Genomic DNA, 17,406 nt, shown 5'->3' with positions numbered 1-17,406 from the left:
TAATTTGCTTGTAATGCTATATAATTTTCATAGGTGCGCACTTATACCCTTGACATTTGTCAAAAGGACTAAGCCAGTGGTGCACCCTGCTCCATAGTAATTCTCTATTTCATGGACAAGAACCAGAGTCACATTTGCAACTACCCAGGACTGGGAAAGAGGTGCTACGAACAGTGTCCTACCCAGAACAACTTCACAATGACAGGTATTATCTTCTTGTCTATGTCATAGTTTGGTTTTGGCAAAGGTTCCCTGAAATAAAGCACTGAAGCACTAAATAGAAAAATTAATCCTACAGCCAGTGCTGACACGATAATGCAGTGACAAGGAGACAAGTATAGCATCTCTGACAGCATTAAGATGAAATGTTAAGTAGAACTCCAGTTAAACCAAAGGGATATCATCGAGTAGCGCAGAAGTTTGTGTCTTTAACAGAAGTTTTACCTAACCCAATGTCAGTATAAAGGCGTAGATCTTCAGCTGATGTAAACTGTCTTAGCTCCCCTGAAATCAATGCTGAGTATACGACAGAATACTTCTTTTATAAAAATATTTTTTCAAATATTCTAAGAAACATTAGAATGCAAAACACAGTTGGACCTTGTTACATCAGGAGAACAAAAAGCTCAATGACTATGAAGTGAGTATGTCCAGCCTTATTTCACTATAATGATCTAAGTACCACCATAATTTAGTGAATATACCTATGGGTTATATTCGTTTTTACAAACCACACACACACACACACACACACACACACACACACACACACACACACACCCCCCCCCCCCCTCCAGGGCTATAGTTGTGTGCAGGTTATATAGCCTTTTTTTTTTTTTAAACCCAACAGCGACTCTCCAGGCGGTGAACGCTCCCCCGCATGGAGGCCAGTGGTGGTTCCTGTGGCTGTTCAGGAACGGAGGGAAGAGGGGGGAGAAATATGCGCTCCCCCATCCAGAGGCTGGTGGTTCCTACGGCTGTGGAGAAACCAGGGGGATGAGCGCTCCCCTGCTCAGAGGCTGGCGGAACCGGGGCAGAGTGTGGCTGGCTAATTCCTGCCGCGCCCCCCCTCTTCCCCATAAGTTAGCAAATATACCTCCAGCACAGAAAAGTCTTGCATACCCCGCCGGTTATACTCGTGTGCAGGGTATACACGATTTTTGTTTACTCCAACAGCAAAAACTGCGGGGTATATTCCGGGGTGGGGTATATTCCGGGGTGGGGTATATTCGCTAAATTACGGTATATGAGGAAAAGCTGTAGGTGGAAATCAAGTCAAAATACACTTTAAATTTCTGTCAATTTTAATAAGGTAATCTAAGAAGTTAACTATTTCTCTTGATTGCATCCCTTTAGAGATCCCTTGGATCAGTCTGAAAATAGAAGAAAGTAAGTTTCTCTGCTAACAAATACAAGTTTCCTCATTTCATAACAGTTTTTAAGTGCATTGCTATGGAAAGTGTTTTAGGAAATTTGGAGACTGAAAAGTTCTGTATCCATAACAAACCCAGATATTGATTATATAGGAGAAAATTATAATCTAATGTATGTTTATTTTGAAGGCTTCCTTATTTACAGTAATCAAATTCACGTCTGTTTATTTAAATTCATTATTTACCTATTCGATTTTTTTAGAAAGGCCAATAATTTTCAAAAAGCAACCTAATCATTTGCTTTAGAAGAGCCTTTTCGTATTCAAGTAGTTTCTGACAATTGTGGAAACATTTTTGTGAATTAACATAAAAGCAACTGCTCCCCCCATGCATAATTGTAAGGGTAAAAAGATTTTAACTTCAGCAGAGAAACAAGATATGTCTGTAACACAGTGTTAATGCAGAGAATTGTGAAAAATCTGAAACAAAATCATCCCAGAAGACGACACAAATACCCTCCATCCCAAGGACACACAGATAGTTTATACTTCCATGAAACAGAAGACTGAGGAACTAATACTGGGATATACTTTTTTGTTGTTTTTATAGGAAGGAAACAGAAAAATCAATATGGCTTATCAGTTACATCAAGATGTATTTTTACTGCACTCCATCCCAAGATGTTGAATAACAGTGTACATTTAAAAGAGGGAAATTATATATATATATTTTTTTTACCTATACTTTTGCTCACAGATAGTCTTGGAGGAGAGTTTGCGTCTTCAGATTCTTCAGATGAGTGAGCCAAAAAGTCATGAAGCTTCTGCACCAACGTGTTCAACTTGCTTTCGCTGATAAAACACAGAAGTGTCACTTGAAATTATCTCTCTCATGCCTCTTTAGTATTATATTATGCAAACTTAAAATGAATACTGCTAGTTCTTCAATACTATATCCATAGTAACTGAAGAGCTTCCAAAGCAAGGCTTTGGGTTTTTTTTTTTTTTTTAAACAAAACATCTATCCTAAAAAGAGATACCAAAATAATAAAAAATAACCCACATACAATTCTTTCAAAATTGTAAGTACAGATATGGCACTGAAATATAAGCATTTAAGACTACATTAGTATATAGTAAACAATAAAGCAAGTCCTATTTTAAAAGCTGAATTTCATGTAATTAAAATTTTTTTACAAGTGTCAAGAAAAGTACGTTGCTATTCAAAGAAAGGAAAGAACGTAACTTAAAAAAAAAAACCAAAAACACTCTGATCTAAGAATTTCCTTAAATAATAGCTAAAAATCAAGGTGAGAGAATCACTGACACAAATATTAGTCAGTCTGTAATGCAAACAGCAATTGCTAGCAGTTTGTCTCTGTGTCTTAAAAATAAGTTGTCAACATGCAATTATGAACTGAGTGTTTCATACACAATAACCAGCAATGTGTGTATCTTGTCAGAAGACTATTGCTTAGGATTAGTATCTTTATTTGAATTAGTTTATTGATGTTACCACTAACAGATTTTTTTCAATTAGTCAGTTTTACAGAACAGTACCCATTGGTCATTTCCCTCCCATGTACCCAAGTTTTCTTATGAATAAGGCAAAGCTCTAATTCACCAGGTACCTTATTAGTACTTCCTATTTAAAAGCGTTTGTCTCAGGCCCTCCACAAATTTTTCTCCTGAGCTCATATGCCTTTTCAAGCTCTTGGTATAGTAATTGAAAAATCATACATAATCAACTATGCTGGTCCATGGATTAAAATAACTCCTTAACACGGTCATAGAAAGGACACACATGAATTGCATTTTTTAAATTATTTTCAAGACATTCAATTGTTTGATAGTGCACACTTCAAACGGTAATTTTTAAAAATGTATTAAGAAAAAAATTAAGGGTTTTCTGCTCTCCTACTTACAGTTTAGACAGTATTCAGCATAGATACAGCAGTCAAATCAGCTCAGGCCCACAAATCTACAAGTCAACCTGCTGCCTTTTGAATTTTAAACTTTAGCTAATGCTGCTACTGAACTACAACCACTTTCAGGGCCTGGGGAAGAACATGCTCTTCTAAAAACAATGCATGAGAGATTTAATGCTGCTGGCACAAATGACCATCATCAACAAAACAATGAAACTGACCATATACAAAGTGCATCCAGCAAACAAAAATCTCTGCTAGTCATCTGAGATGTTTATAATGTTTTTTAAACAAATGTTCATATTAAAATCCATTCTATATCATCACACACAACTTAAAGGCCAACAGTATAAGCCAGGTTCTTCTCACTCCAGCAACTTGCTGTCCTCAGGAGTTTCCTCTACTAAATGTCCCACATCACTTCCTGCAGCCCCATTGGCCAGGAATGGCAAACTGCAGCCACAGGAGCTGTCAGCAACCATACCTGCGTACACTCAGGTAAATAAAGCATCTGGCAGCACACCTGTAGCTAATCCTGGCGAACCATGTCCAGCTTGCAGGCCACTTATTGTCCACCCCTGCTCTAGGGAGCAAAAAAGACCACAAAATGACCCTTTCACTTTTAAGACACCCCTTGAGAAGCTGTTCCTGAACCTCTCAAAAAGTCTTTCCCTCTGATCCTTACACCTCTCTCCAATCCTGCCAACCTTCTGGCTAATAAGCAAGGTTGAAAAGTATAACCACACATTAAGAAGCATAATTTAAAGACAAAATGATTCAGTTCTACTTCTACTTCATTAACTCTAAATCAAAATATATACCTTAGCATTGTCAAATGAGAGATGGCAGCCATCTCAGAATGCAACTGAATAAAGAAATCTATCCCCTATCCAGTTATTCTGACAAACTAACGTAAACAAACTTTTGTGTGTAAAAATCCACTAGCGAGTTCTGATAACTTAGTATTTAAAGCGAATCACACATGCAGAAAAGCTTTTCAATATAAAACACAATGTAAGTTCCATCTAAATTATATTTATATTGAAATCTTAAGGAAGCTTCATTAAAACCTGAGTGGATTTGATTTAAATCGTTATTTAAATCACTATTCAGGAAGACTCAATTTAATCATGGTTTTCTACATAAAAGTGCATTCTTGTTGGTCGTTACAATCTTAAAACATTCTTTACCATTCAGAGATAGATGTAGGTTTCATTTTTAGAAAATATACACTGTATATTTCTAAACCGTGATTTATTTTGAAAATTTCAAGATTTTACAGCTATATCAGAAAATGAATGACTGTTTGGTTATTTCATTTACCAAAGGTAACTGAAGCAGATATTTATGAAATCATTGGGAGGTGAACTATCATTAATATTTATAGGAGTTTCTTGCCATGCTGTATTAGGAGGAGAACATCATTTGGAGCACTAGCGAGGCTTAGAGCACCAGCTCCTGATTCCAGACACACGGGAGGGGGGAGGCAAAGAAAGCCCCAACTCGTGTCTGTCCCCAGTGTCCCCGAATCGCAGAGTCACCCTTGGGAGGGGTAGGGTCATGGGGGCCACAGCAAGGAGCAGAGGAAGAGGGGGCCAGGGCAAGGAGGTTATGTGGGAATTGGGGACTGGGATGTGATGTGGTCAGGCTCAGAGGGTTGGGAGTTTCTGGAGTAGTTTTTTTGCTTCTTACTTGTGTGGTCCCCAACTGATAGTTCCCCACCCCTACCATGAAGAAAGAAAAACACTGAGATCTTTTGTGTTGGACATAAATTAATATTTTATTTTATTTTATTTACAGCGAAATTTGATAAACCAACATGAAAAAGCTAAATAGTTTAAATTAAACCATTCTCCCTAGCTACAGCACTAGCAAAATGGCTCAGGCATAATTATGTAATTAACGGTGAGTTTCCATTAGCAACTGGTGGTCCACAGAAATGTGTTCACTGAGCCAGGCGGTACACTGACCAAAAAGAGTTTTGAGAACCACTGTGCTAGAGAGTGAATGCTGTCCAGGCTGTGGCTCTGGGGTTGGGCAGTGGCAGGGGGCAGCTGAGAGGAGAGGAAAACAAATGGAGGGTCCTCCTGCCCCAAAGCTGCGTTGGCCCTTCAGTCCATGGCAGGAAGATAAGGGCCATCATAGACCGGACCCCAATGAGACCACGCCCCCCCAGCAGACCTGGACACTCTAAGGTCACCCACCTACCCCTGCATCACCCATATCCTAAAAAAGAAAAAAACCCAGAGCCATCCTCACCCCAGCCTATGTTGGCAATCCACCTTCGCATCCCCCCTGCAAGATTGAAGCCAGCACCATCTTCCTTAAGAGGGGGCATGGGGAAGCCCCAATGCTCCGCATGGCTTCCAGGGAAGCACACACATGCTAGTCCTCCCCTCCCCAAAAGGAAAAGCAGGAGCAAAGCACAAGGCAAGAGATCAAGCAGGGTGCACAGTGGAGAGAGTCCCTCCCCCTCTCCCTGATGAGCGGCATAGCCCTGGGTAGAAGGGTTAAATCTTGGCACTTGACTTTGGAAACATTGCTAACCCCTGCTCTAGAGACTTTTTGCACACTGATGAATTTCTTTCATACACTTTATCCAGCAATTTGTCTATGATATCTTCTCTGTTGGGTGAACCATCTTCATGACTGAACCATGTTAATGAAGTATAGGTTCTCAATTATACAGAAAGGAGAGTTTGTTTCATAAACAAACCAGCATTTAATCAATTACCTCTTTTTTGTAAATTGCTGGTTCTGATCACAAACTTATCTGTGGTTGTTTATGGATGGTGAAGATTTTTTTCTTTATTACTACAGATGATATATACGATAGGACTTAAACACTACCTTTGGCAAAAAACTCTAAAACTATAGAAAACAATGGTGATCTTAAAGGTGAATATTCTTTAGAATCCTGTATGTTGAGAAAGGATTCTTCTAAACTGCATTGACTTACTCAATGAGCAATATGGTGGTAATAAACAAAGTATTACTCATTGGCACTCAGTACTATTTTAAAACATGAAATTGAAAAAGGAAGATCTGTCTATTTCAACTATTTACTTTATCACAACAACTATATTTATTGCTCAAACATGAGAATTCAAGAGTAGTCCAGAAGGAGGACAGGCAGTCCTGAAGAAAAAAAAGTATGAAAAAGTTTACCAACCTAAAGATCTTGCATGTTCAGACATGTTCCTTACAATCAACTTAAACACAACTTTCTCCTGAGAAGGAATACTTCTCATGATATTGTTTCATTCAGGCAACTTGGCCTTGTATTTCTTTGGGTATGTCTAAACTACATTCTATTTTCAAAAAAGGATATGCAATTCCACAGGATCTTTCGAAAGTGAACGTAGTCTGGATGCATTTTTGGGGGGGGAAAAAACCCCGTTTTCAAAAAACCACATAAACCTCATTTTTCGAGGAAGAGCGGAGAGTTTGAGGTTTTTCCCCCCCCTGAAAAAAAACGCGTCCAGGCTTTTTCAAAAGATCCACTTTCGACAGTGAGATTGGAAGAAGATACGCAAATTCCAGCAGAATTTGCATATCCTCTTTCGAAAACAGAACATAGTCTAGACGTAGCCTTTGTTGTACTGTTTGCATTTTGCATGCATGCCTTTCTTACCCACAGGTAAAGGAACTTCGTATAAAATATTCCCATATTGGGTCTCTTTTATGGACTGCTGCCATTATAGGTTTTCCCTTCTAGTGAGAGAATGTTATGGTAGATCTCAAATCAATGAAGGCTACACTCAGAAAGACTCAAGACTTCTGGAATATGCTGCTCAGTTTCAGTTTTGTTTCTACTGCCTGTACCTCCCTTCTCACATTTATCTCCAGACTTCTTCTCCTTGTCCAGATCTATTCTGCTCCTTGTCCAGTGTTTCCCAAACAGGGTTCCACGGACCATCGTCAGGGGTTTCCACAAGAAATCGTGGAATAAATAAAAATTTTGAAATACCGCTAACAATTCCAAATATCCCTCGAAATATAGCAAGAATTTTTGTCTGGCTATTGGTAATACTGGAGTAATCTCTGTATGCTGCCAACTGCCTCTTTGTTTTGTTTTGGTCAGTTCGAATCTAAGGTTCTATTTAGTTGTATTGTGCCTACCCTTCTGCTGCCCAAAATTCTCTGCGTTTCTAATCTTTTCTAGTGCACGTTACGGTCTTTCACTATTTTGTAGATTTGTAGTCTTTGCGCAGTTTTGTAATTAATGTTTTTACCAAAACTGTGGTTGTTTTCGTGTATCTAAAATCTCACTTACATAACAGTATTTTCATATGGCCACTGAAAATAAAAAAATGTGGAAGTATATGAAAAGGTGGCATGTTAGTGAAGATGATAACATTGAAAATTAATCAAAATTATCAGAGCCAAGTACTAGTGAAACAGGAAGAGAACTGATATTAAAAAAAATTCGCCTTTACAATGACAGTTACTTGGCCACGGGTTTTACATGGACTGGAAATGAAAATTGCCCCATTCCATTGTGCATTGTTTGCGGGGAAAAACTAACACACATCTATGGCCCCAGCCAAGTTAAATTAACACTTCACTACTAATCACAGCTACTTGTCAAATAAAACAGTTGATTACTTTCAACGACTTTTGGATTCACAAGGAAAACGTAAAGTTTTTGAGAAGGTAACTATCAGTGAAAAGGCTCAAGCAGCAAGCTATTTAGTAGCTGAGCTAGTTGCACAAAAAATGAAAAGTCACACTGTTGCTGAAAGCCTAATAATGCCTGCTTGTAAAATAATAGTGAGTACGATTGACAATTTCACTTTCAGCCTCTTTGCCTAAGTTCCTGTTCCTAATAATACTATTAGTAGGCGTGTGGATGACATGTCACACGACACTGAAGATGTCTTGTCTGAAATACTAACTTTGCTTTTCAAGTCAACAGACATAACAAGTAAAGCTCAGCTGTTGGCATTCTTACGATTTGGAAATGAAGGTGAAATAATGGAAATTTTTTGTTGTTGTAAAGAGCTGCCAGAAACGACCAACGGTCAAGACATTTTCAACATCTTGTCTTCTTATTTGGAATCCTGTGGTTTGTTATGGAGCCAGTGTATTGGAATTTGCACTGATGTTGCCCCTTCAATGATCGGCTCAATAAAAAGCTTTGTTACACTCGCCAAAGAAAAAAACCCAAATGTCTTAACGACCCACGGCTTCCTCCATTAGGAAGTTCTTGTTTCAAAAACTACTGGGGAGGATTTAAAACAAGTCCTTGATGTAGCTATGAATATGGTCAATTTTATAAAGCGCCCTCTTAAGTCATGCATGTTTGCAAAGCTGTATGACAATATGCAAAAAGACCATGTGATTCTCCTTCTACACACCGATGTTAGATGGCTTTCAAGACAAAGTTTTAACAAGGCTATTTGAGCTGCGAGAGGAACTACTGCTTTTCTTCAAAGATAATAAAGCCAGTTTTTCTGACTTCCTTGAAGATACAAAATGGCTGTTGAAACTAACCTACTTAGCAGATATTTATCATCACTTAAATACCTCGAACACCACCATGCAGGGCACAAAAGAAAACATTCTAATTTCCACAGACAAACTTCTTGCATTCAAGAATAAACTCAAGGTTTTGAAAAGACACCTTTCACGTGGAAATATTGAAACGTTTCAACTCCTATTTCAGTTTCAGAATCAGACAGATTATAAAGAAGTCATCCCATTAATTACCAGTCATTTGGAATCCCTACAAAAAAGCTTGACCAATACTTCCTTCTTTGTCATCAGAAATGCATGACTGTGTTAGGAACCCTTTTGTTGAGTTCTCACAAAATTTATGTCTGTAAGAAGTACAACTGACTGAACTACAGTGCGATCAAACTTTGAAGATAAAATTCAATGAAGTGACACTTTGTGGCTGTGTCTACATTGGCACCCTTTTCCGGAAAAGGGATGCTAATGAGACAAGTCGGAATTGCAAATGCTGCGGGGGATTTAAATATCCCTCGCGGCATTTCCATGAACATGGCTGCCGTTTTTTTCCGGTTCGGGGCTTTGCTGGAGAAAAGCGCCAGTCTAGACGGGATCTTTTGGAAAATAAAGCCTTTTCCGGAAGATCCCTTATTCCTGAATTTAAGAGGAATAAGGGATCTTCCGGAAAAGGCTTTATTTTCCAAAAGATTCTGTCTAGACTGGTGCTTTTCTCCAGCAAAGCCCCGAACCGGAAAAAAACGGCAGCCATGTTCATGCAAATGCCGCGAGGGATATTTAAATCCCCCGCGGCACTTGCAATTCCGACTGGTCTCATTAGCATCCCTTTTCCGGAAAAGGGTGCCAGTGTAGACACAGCCGATGTATTTTGGATTTCAGTAAGAGAGTATCCTGTGATCTCAGCAAAAGCAGTGAACATCTGACTCCAGTTTTCAGCTTCTTACCGCTGAACAAGCTCTCTCATGTCTTACAAAAAAAGCAAAGAAAGAAATCATCTGCTGTCTGTCGACGAAGAACTGTGACTGTGTTTGTCAAAAATTCAGCCAAGAATTCAACATTTGTGCAAAAAGAAACAAGCCCAAGTGTCACACTGAAAGTAAACTTTATATTGACTTTGGATGTGAACTTTATTTTGATGTTTAAGTAAACTTTATTTTGATTTGATATTTGAAAAAAAAAGATTAGATAAAACAAGAGAGGAAAAATGCTCCAATTTTTTTTCTTACAATGTAAGCTCACACACGCTCTTTACAAATACATTTTCATGACAATAATTTAGCAATAATTGAATTGCACTCCCCGCTGTCAACTTTTTCTGGCCAAGCAAATGTTTTCATAGGTAGGAGTTCCTCAGGATATGAAAAATTATTTTAGGGGTTTGTCCATGGGAAAAAGGTTGGAAATCACTGTTCTATTCATTGAAATTCATTGAACTTCTTGAAACTTTGCATTTTGAGAGAGAAGTCTCTGTATACAAATTTGGAGAGGGAAAAAACAGGGTTGAGGTTTGGTTTTTCCTTACCGCTATATATTATTTAAAAACATTTTTACTGTTAGCAAGCATGTTCTCTCTGGAGACACAAATCCAGTTTGAGAACTGCAAAACTAAACATTTCTGATGCTATCTTCTAGACTGAGTCCTATTAGATAGACAGAAATATTAACCTAAGTCATCTATACAGAAGCCTCTGGAACCCCATAAAATTGGGTCCTTAATTCACAATCTCTTGGAACTCACATTTTCTTATACATTACATGCATATATTGTCTCATAGTATAGAATTAATATTTATCATTCCTATTTCATGATATTTGATTTTTCAAAGATTTAATTGATTTGTCTTCCATTGATGTATATCCTGCCCGATTATAAAACTTACATAAATGCTCTTGACGAAGACAGATGAGGAGTATGAGATATAGTATCTTTTGTTGGGCCAAGTTCTGTGTTGATTTCCATTCCAAATGGCAAAATATGATATCATCCACTGTTGTATGCAAATGCTTATTCCATTAATAAGCATGGTTGGTTCCATTACCCTGGAACCAACCTAGCTACAACGCTGCACTCAAAGGCGGCACAAATTAAGAAGCACAAAAAATGGTGTGATTTTGATTTTTGTGTTTAAAAATTCAGCATAATTCAGTCTTACCTGTCCTCACTAATATTACATACCAGCTAATAACTTAAACAACAAATGGTCTGGTAGCACTTTATAGACTAACAAAACATGTAGATGAAACAAAATACAGGACTATGTAGCACTTTAAAGACTAACAAGATGGTTTATTAGATGATGAGCTTTCGTGGGCCAGACCACGAAAGCTCATCATCTAATAAACCATCTTGTTAGTCTTTAAAGTGCTACATAGTCCTGTATTTTGTTTCAGCTACACCAGACTAACACGGCTACATTTCTATCACTATAAAACATGTAGATGGTATCATGAGCTTTCGTGGGCACAGACTCTGATCATCTGAAGTGGGCTATGCCCACAAAAGCTCATGATACCATCTACATGTTTTGTTAGTTTATAAAGTGCTACCAGACCATTTGTTGTTTTTTAAGTTACCCTGTACAGACTAACTCAGCCACCCCCCTGAAGCTTCTGAACATACCAGCTAATGTTAGTATTAATATTGGCTCTTTTCAAAGTTAAGATGCCCTCGAATTCCTTTTCTACCTGCTTATTTTTTATTTACAGATTGCACCTCCCTGAACCAGCACCTTCTGGCTAGGTTCCCCTCCTGTACATTGACCCCACTGTCTGATTCTTACACCAGGCTCCCTAACCCCCAGCTGCCATCCTGGCTCTCCACCGAGTATGATTCTGCTCCTGGACAGCAGCCTGGCTCCGCTACCAGACCTGGCTGGGCCATGTGGCTGCTGGCCAGACTCCAGCTGTTGGCTCTGCTCCCGGTTGAGCTCTAGTCATCAACACCCTCCCCACCCTGGTCCCTCTGTGTTGCCGACCCCTCTACTGACAGACTCCCAGCCAACCTCAGCTCTTGGTCCAGTGGCTCTCATATCCAGCAACTTCCAGGGTCCTGCTAGACCACAGATGCTGACAGGCTAGAGTCGCAAACCAGAAAGGTTCAACCTGCATCACTAAAAAAATTCTGTATTTGTGGAGTGCATTTTCAAAGGTAAATTAAGCTGCATATATCAATGCAATCTGTTATAAAGACACTTTATTTTACGGATTTGTCATGTAATCATGTACAGATATTTGTATATAATATATGACAATTCTCAATCAAAATATAAAAAAAATACAACCCGATACACTTGAACCTATTTAATCTGGCAACCTTGGGAAATAGACTAAGACACATCACAGAATTTTCCAGACCATGGGCATTCACTATAATGAAGGGTAAACAAAGTCTACTACTAATGGTTTGTATATACAAAAGCTTTATCAAGTACTATACATGTATAGCATGTCATAAGATAAATCCTTGATGAACTGTACTTCAACTGGTTTTAATTATATGTAGATAATTAAGCACTAATTGTACTGTAAAGTGCCCTGCCATTTGTGTTTACAAGTTAAATTTGTACTAGACAGTACAGTATGTATACTTTGTTTTGCTGCACTATATTTCAACTTTTTATCATTAGGTAGATACAGTAATTAAACAGAAAACTAATACTGTAAAATTGTACATTACAAAGCTGAACCACATATGTTGTTTACCTGTTATAGTTGTGCCAGACAGTATGTATACTTTGTTTTGAAGGTGAACATGAAAATGTTTTATTTAACATGTACCAGTCATACAATAGAAATACTTACCTGTAGAAATGTAAGCTGATAAATACAGTACAAATGATATGAATGAAAAATATATTTAAGTATTGTACTTACATAAATTAATAGCTGACTAGAAAAATAAAGTTTCATGAAGAGTAACTAGGGGGCTGCACCCCTGCTCGCCAACCCCACACTCACTGGGGATAGGCAGCCCCAGCTCTGCCACCAGCTGCCAGAGAGGACTAGGCTGAAGCATGGCAGCCCTGATCAGCCCCTGCCCTCCCTCCACCCATTGGGCAGGGCTGAAGCCACACCAACCCTAACCCTACCCCTTTCCCTCCTTCCCTCCCCCTCAGCCTCGCCAGGCCCAGCTCTCTCCCCCTAGCTGTCAGGTGGTTGGGCTGAGCCAAATCCATGGTGCAGGAGGCCCAGCTGCAGGTCGCACAGCTCCCGCCCGAGGACAGGGGAGGGGGAAGCGAGTGGCTATGGGATGCAGAGCGATGCATGACGATGTTTCATACAGAAATTGTTCTTTTGGATACAGTACAAATAAAAGTGATCAAAAAACCTTCAGAACACTAATACTGCTTTTACTACACAACAACCAACAACAACATAGTAATACTTCACACAAAACGTTATACGGAACTTCTGCTAGGTATTTCATCAACAGCCAAGGATGAAGCTTCTGGACTATTCGTCACTTCAAATGTTTCAAAAATATAATTGACTGAACATTTCCATTAACCATGCTCGTTTCATACATTTTGGTTTTTCACTTAACAGATTTTGAATTATGTAAAGATTCATAATCTGCTGTTCACTTATAAAGTTGCATTGCTCAAGGCCCAGCTATTAGATGAGTGTAAGTTTGATTCATTCATGAAGTTCTTTCTTCAGTCATCAAGTGGTCTTCATCTTCACTGTCATTTTCATCTTTATCCTTATTCTTTACCATTTCCAAAATGTCCTCATCAGCAAAATGGACAATAGGAGTATCTTTGTCAACATCAAGCCATTTCTTAATATTTTCTGCATGTAATACTTTTAAGTCAGTTAGTAATGTTTTTCGCATATTTAACCAACTCAGTCACCAGCCGTTCCTCATGTAAGATAGAGAACCCTGTAAAGTCAGCCTTTTCACTGTTACTTCGTCTTCTAATACTAATAATGGCCAAAGCTTATGCCATGCTTTCTTCAAAATGGATCTTGGAATACCGTCCCAGGCACAAGCAAGCCCCCAGATTACATCCTTCAATTTATATTTCTTAAAAATTTCATTCTCTGATTTATTACCATTTATGTCACCCAAGAATTTACGCAAAAACTCCAACCGATATCTGCACTTCAGGGAATGTAATATAGCTTGATCCTGGGGCTGAAATACTGAAGTTCAGGAAGGACATAGAAAAACACAAAAACATTATCTTTCACTAAAGTGTCTGCTTAGGGGTAGGCTGAACAATTGACCAAAGTAAGTAAAATCTTGCAATTTGGGTCCATCCCTAAACTACTGCAATGTTGACGAGCTTGTGGCACAAATTTTTTCAAACCAATCTGTTAATATTTGTCCAGAGATCCAACCATTTTTGCTTGCTTGGTATTTCACAGGAAACACTTTAATGCCACTGAATGCTCTTGGATACAAGCTTTTTCTGATCACCAGCAACTTTATCTTATGTGTTCCAGCTGCATTTGAGCAACCTAAAACAGCCATTTCTTCCTTCAATTCCTTCATTCCACTATATGTATTATCTTCAGTACCCAACCTTTTCCTGAGCGTGCATCTCCAATATAATGCCATTTCATCTGCATTATACACTTGTTCGGGACATAGTTTTTCATCCACTACTAATTTTGAAAATTCTTGTATAAACTTTTTCAGCTGCTTCTTGATTGTCAGAGAGTCTTTCCCAGCCACACTGTAGAGAGTGATACCATGCCTTTTCTTGAATTTGTGAAGCCACCCTTAGAAATACTCACATGCAAAAGGAAGATGAAGCGGTGTATAGAATATTTTTGCTTGTTCCATAATCAATGGACCGGAGATGCTAAGTCCTTCACTTCATCGTAGCTGAAACCACTCAATTAGTGCTGTATCAAGATCAACACTTTTCCTTTCTTTCATTGTTCTATGTTTTCCATGCCTTTTTTTTTTGACTCCCTTCCTGCATAAAAATTGAATAGTTGTTCTTTTTGAGATCGTAGACAGTAGATGAACCAACACCGCAAAACTTCACTGATGCACCAGCATCTAGCTTCTTGAGTAAACCCATCTTCTCCTGTTTTGTAAGCGTTTTGTGACATCGCTTAGCTGCTCCAACATCACTTTGGGTTTTAAGTTGACGCTTATTGGCCACGATGACAGTATATTACATGATGCTGGAATGCTGTGGAGGTAATAATGCTGTATGTTGGGGTGAGGTACCTTTTTGGGATTGGGGCCACTGACCCACAGAAAAATCAGTTGGAGGCCACACACAAATGAGAATAAAAATAAACCCTTCAAAACAAAATGAGAGACACCACACTCCACTCGCACTCCAGTAGGAGCTCACTGGGGTGGGGGGGATCTGGGAGAGAAGGAGGGTGCAGGAGTGTGCTGGAAGTGTGAGATCTGGGAGGGTGCAGGAGCACAGGAGCGAAGCGGACAGGGGACTGCAGACAGGGGAGTTGAAGAGGGAGAGCAAAGCGACCCCACCGCCGAAGAGGCTACCCGGTGAGAGTACACGCTGTGGTGTGAGTGTGTGTGTGTGTGCCTGACTGTTTGAATTTTACAGTTTGAAGTGTGAATTGAGTCTGATTCCAGGGAGTGCTAGCAGTTTCAGTTTCAGCTTCTGTGGCAGTTGGGACTGAGAGCCTGCCATTGTTCCCTTGATTGCCTCTGATTAGCCTCAGGCTCAGCCTTCCCCTGTGTGACTCAGAAGGGGGCAGGCCTGACCTAGGCAAGCAGGCTTTAAAAAGCCAGAGCAGTGCGACCAGGGGAGCGAAGCGGACAGGGGACTGCAGACAGGAGAGTGGAAGAGGGAGCTGAGCAGAGGGAGTGACTGATGGTGATGAAGACCCGTAGCACTTGTGCCAGTACTTCTCCTGTCTCCTCCACCTGTGCCTCTATCCAGACAGAGAACCTGAGCATGGATGCCTCTACCCAGGTCCTGGTGTGGTCTTGCTGTATTTGTGGCTTGCAATTCCCACTGAGTGATCTCCAGGCTGGGGGAGACAACCGTTGTGAAAGGTGCCTGCTGGTGGAATCTCTCAGGCAGCAGGTGGGAGAGCTACAGGAGGAGGTGGCCAGGCTGAGGAGCATTCGAAGCCATGAGGAATTCCTGGACAGTATTCCTGTGGAGTCCATGGAGGTCACTGTCCTAGGATGTGGGACTGTTGACCAGCCACTTATGGAGGAGGCAGTGGTGCAGGGTGAGCACTGGAGCTGGTTACTTCCGGCAGCAGGCAGTGTTCCACCCCTGCGCCTAACCCTCCCACTGTGTTGTTACATAACCGTTACACTTTACTTTCAGCAGGAGACAAGGAGTCACCCCCCACAGTGGAGGAGACCAGGCCTTGCACCACCAAGGTTGAGCAGTCTCCTGCCACCACTGCAAGGAGGAAACGTAGAGTAGTGGTGGTTGGAGACTCTCTTCTGAGGGGAACGGAGGCACCCATCTGTCACCCTGACAGCTCATCGAGAGGTATGCTGTCTGCCAGGGGCCCGTATCCAAGATGTTACGGAGGCATTGTCGAGGATTATCCGGCCCTCTGACTACTACCCCATGCTACTCATCCACGTGGGCACAAATGATACTGCCAGGTGTGACACTGAGCGGATCAAGTGTGACTACAGGGCTTTGGGAGTACGGGTGAAGGAGTTTGGAGCGCAGGTGGTATTCTCTTCTATCCTTCCTGTCAAAGGTAGGGGCCCGGGCAGAGAGAGGTGCATCCTGGAGGTGAATGCCTGGCTGCGACGATGGTGTCGCCAGGAGGGATTCGGCTTCCTTGATCACGGGGTGCTCTTCCAGGAAGGACTGCTTGGCGGAGATGGAGTTCACCTTTCCAGGAGCGGGAAGGCCTTGTTTGGACACAGACTGGCTAACCTTGTGAGGAGGGCTTTAAACTAGGTTTGTCGGGAGCAGGTGAGCAAAGCCCACAGGTAAGTGCTGAATGTGCGGGACTGGGAGATGGGTTGGAAATGGGGGGGACTACGGCCTATAATGGCAAGGAGAAAGGAGGGTCAGGGCACAACAGGGAGGCAAGATCAAATCAGTATCTTAGATGCCTATATACAAATGCGAGAAGTATGGGTAATAAGCAGGAAGAACTGGAATTGCTAACCAATAAATACAACTATGATATCATTGGTATTACAGAAACCTGGTGGGATGGGACGCATGATTGGAATATTGGTATGGAAGGGTACGGCTTGCTCAGGAAGGACAGACAGGGAAAAAAGGGAGGAGGGGTTGCCTTGTATATTAAAAATGTACACACTTGGACTGAAGTGGAGATGAACGTAGGAGATAGCCGTGTAGAGAGTCTCTGGGTTAAGCTAAAAGGGGTAAAAAACGAGGGTGATATCATGCTAGGAGTCTACTACAGGCCACCTAGCCAGGTGGAAGAGGTGGATGAGGCCTTTTTTAAACAATTAACAAAACTATCCAAAGCCCAAGATTTGGTGGTGATGGGGGACTTCAACTATCCAGACATATGTTGGGAAACTAACACAGCGAGGCACAGGCTATCCAATAAGTTTCTGGACTGCATTGGAGACAACTTTCTGTTTCAGAAGGTTGAAAAAGCTACCAGAGGAAAAGCTGTTCTGGATTTGGTTTTAACAAATAGGGAGGAACTAGTTGAGAACTTGAAAGTGGAAGACAGTAT

General features: G+C 40.5%; 1 protein-coding gene across 7 annotated transcripts in view; it reads right to left on the bottom strand.

Annotated features, from left to right (window-relative positions):
* The window catches only part of ATRX (ATRX chromatin remodeler), a 203,891-nt gene that overhangs the window by 174,958 nt on the left and 11,527 nt on the right, over positions 1 to 17,406 (bottom strand). For 5 of the 7 annotated variants that reach the window (XM_089781856.1, XM_006136187.5, XM_006136189.5 and 2 more), the window contains one exon: positions 2,112 to 2,224. The exons of the other annotated variants lie outside the window; for them this stretch is intronic. In XM_089781856.1, the coding sequence (XP_089637982.1) occupies positions 2,112 to 2,224 (113 nt within the window). The remainder of the gene's footprint in view (positions 1 to 2,111; positions 2,225 to 17,406) is intronic. 7 annotated transcript variants of the gene reach the window in all.

This window comes from Pelodiscus sinensis, chromosome 13 (genome assembly GCF_052426305.1).
Source record: "Pelodiscus sinensis isolate ZL-2025 chromosome 13, ASM5242630v1, whole genome shotgun sequence".
NCBI classification, from domain to species: Eukaryota; Metazoa; Chordata; order Testudines; family Trionychidae; genus Pelodiscus; species Pelodiscus sinensis.
This window is presented reverse-complemented; position numbering and strand designations above follow the sequence as displayed.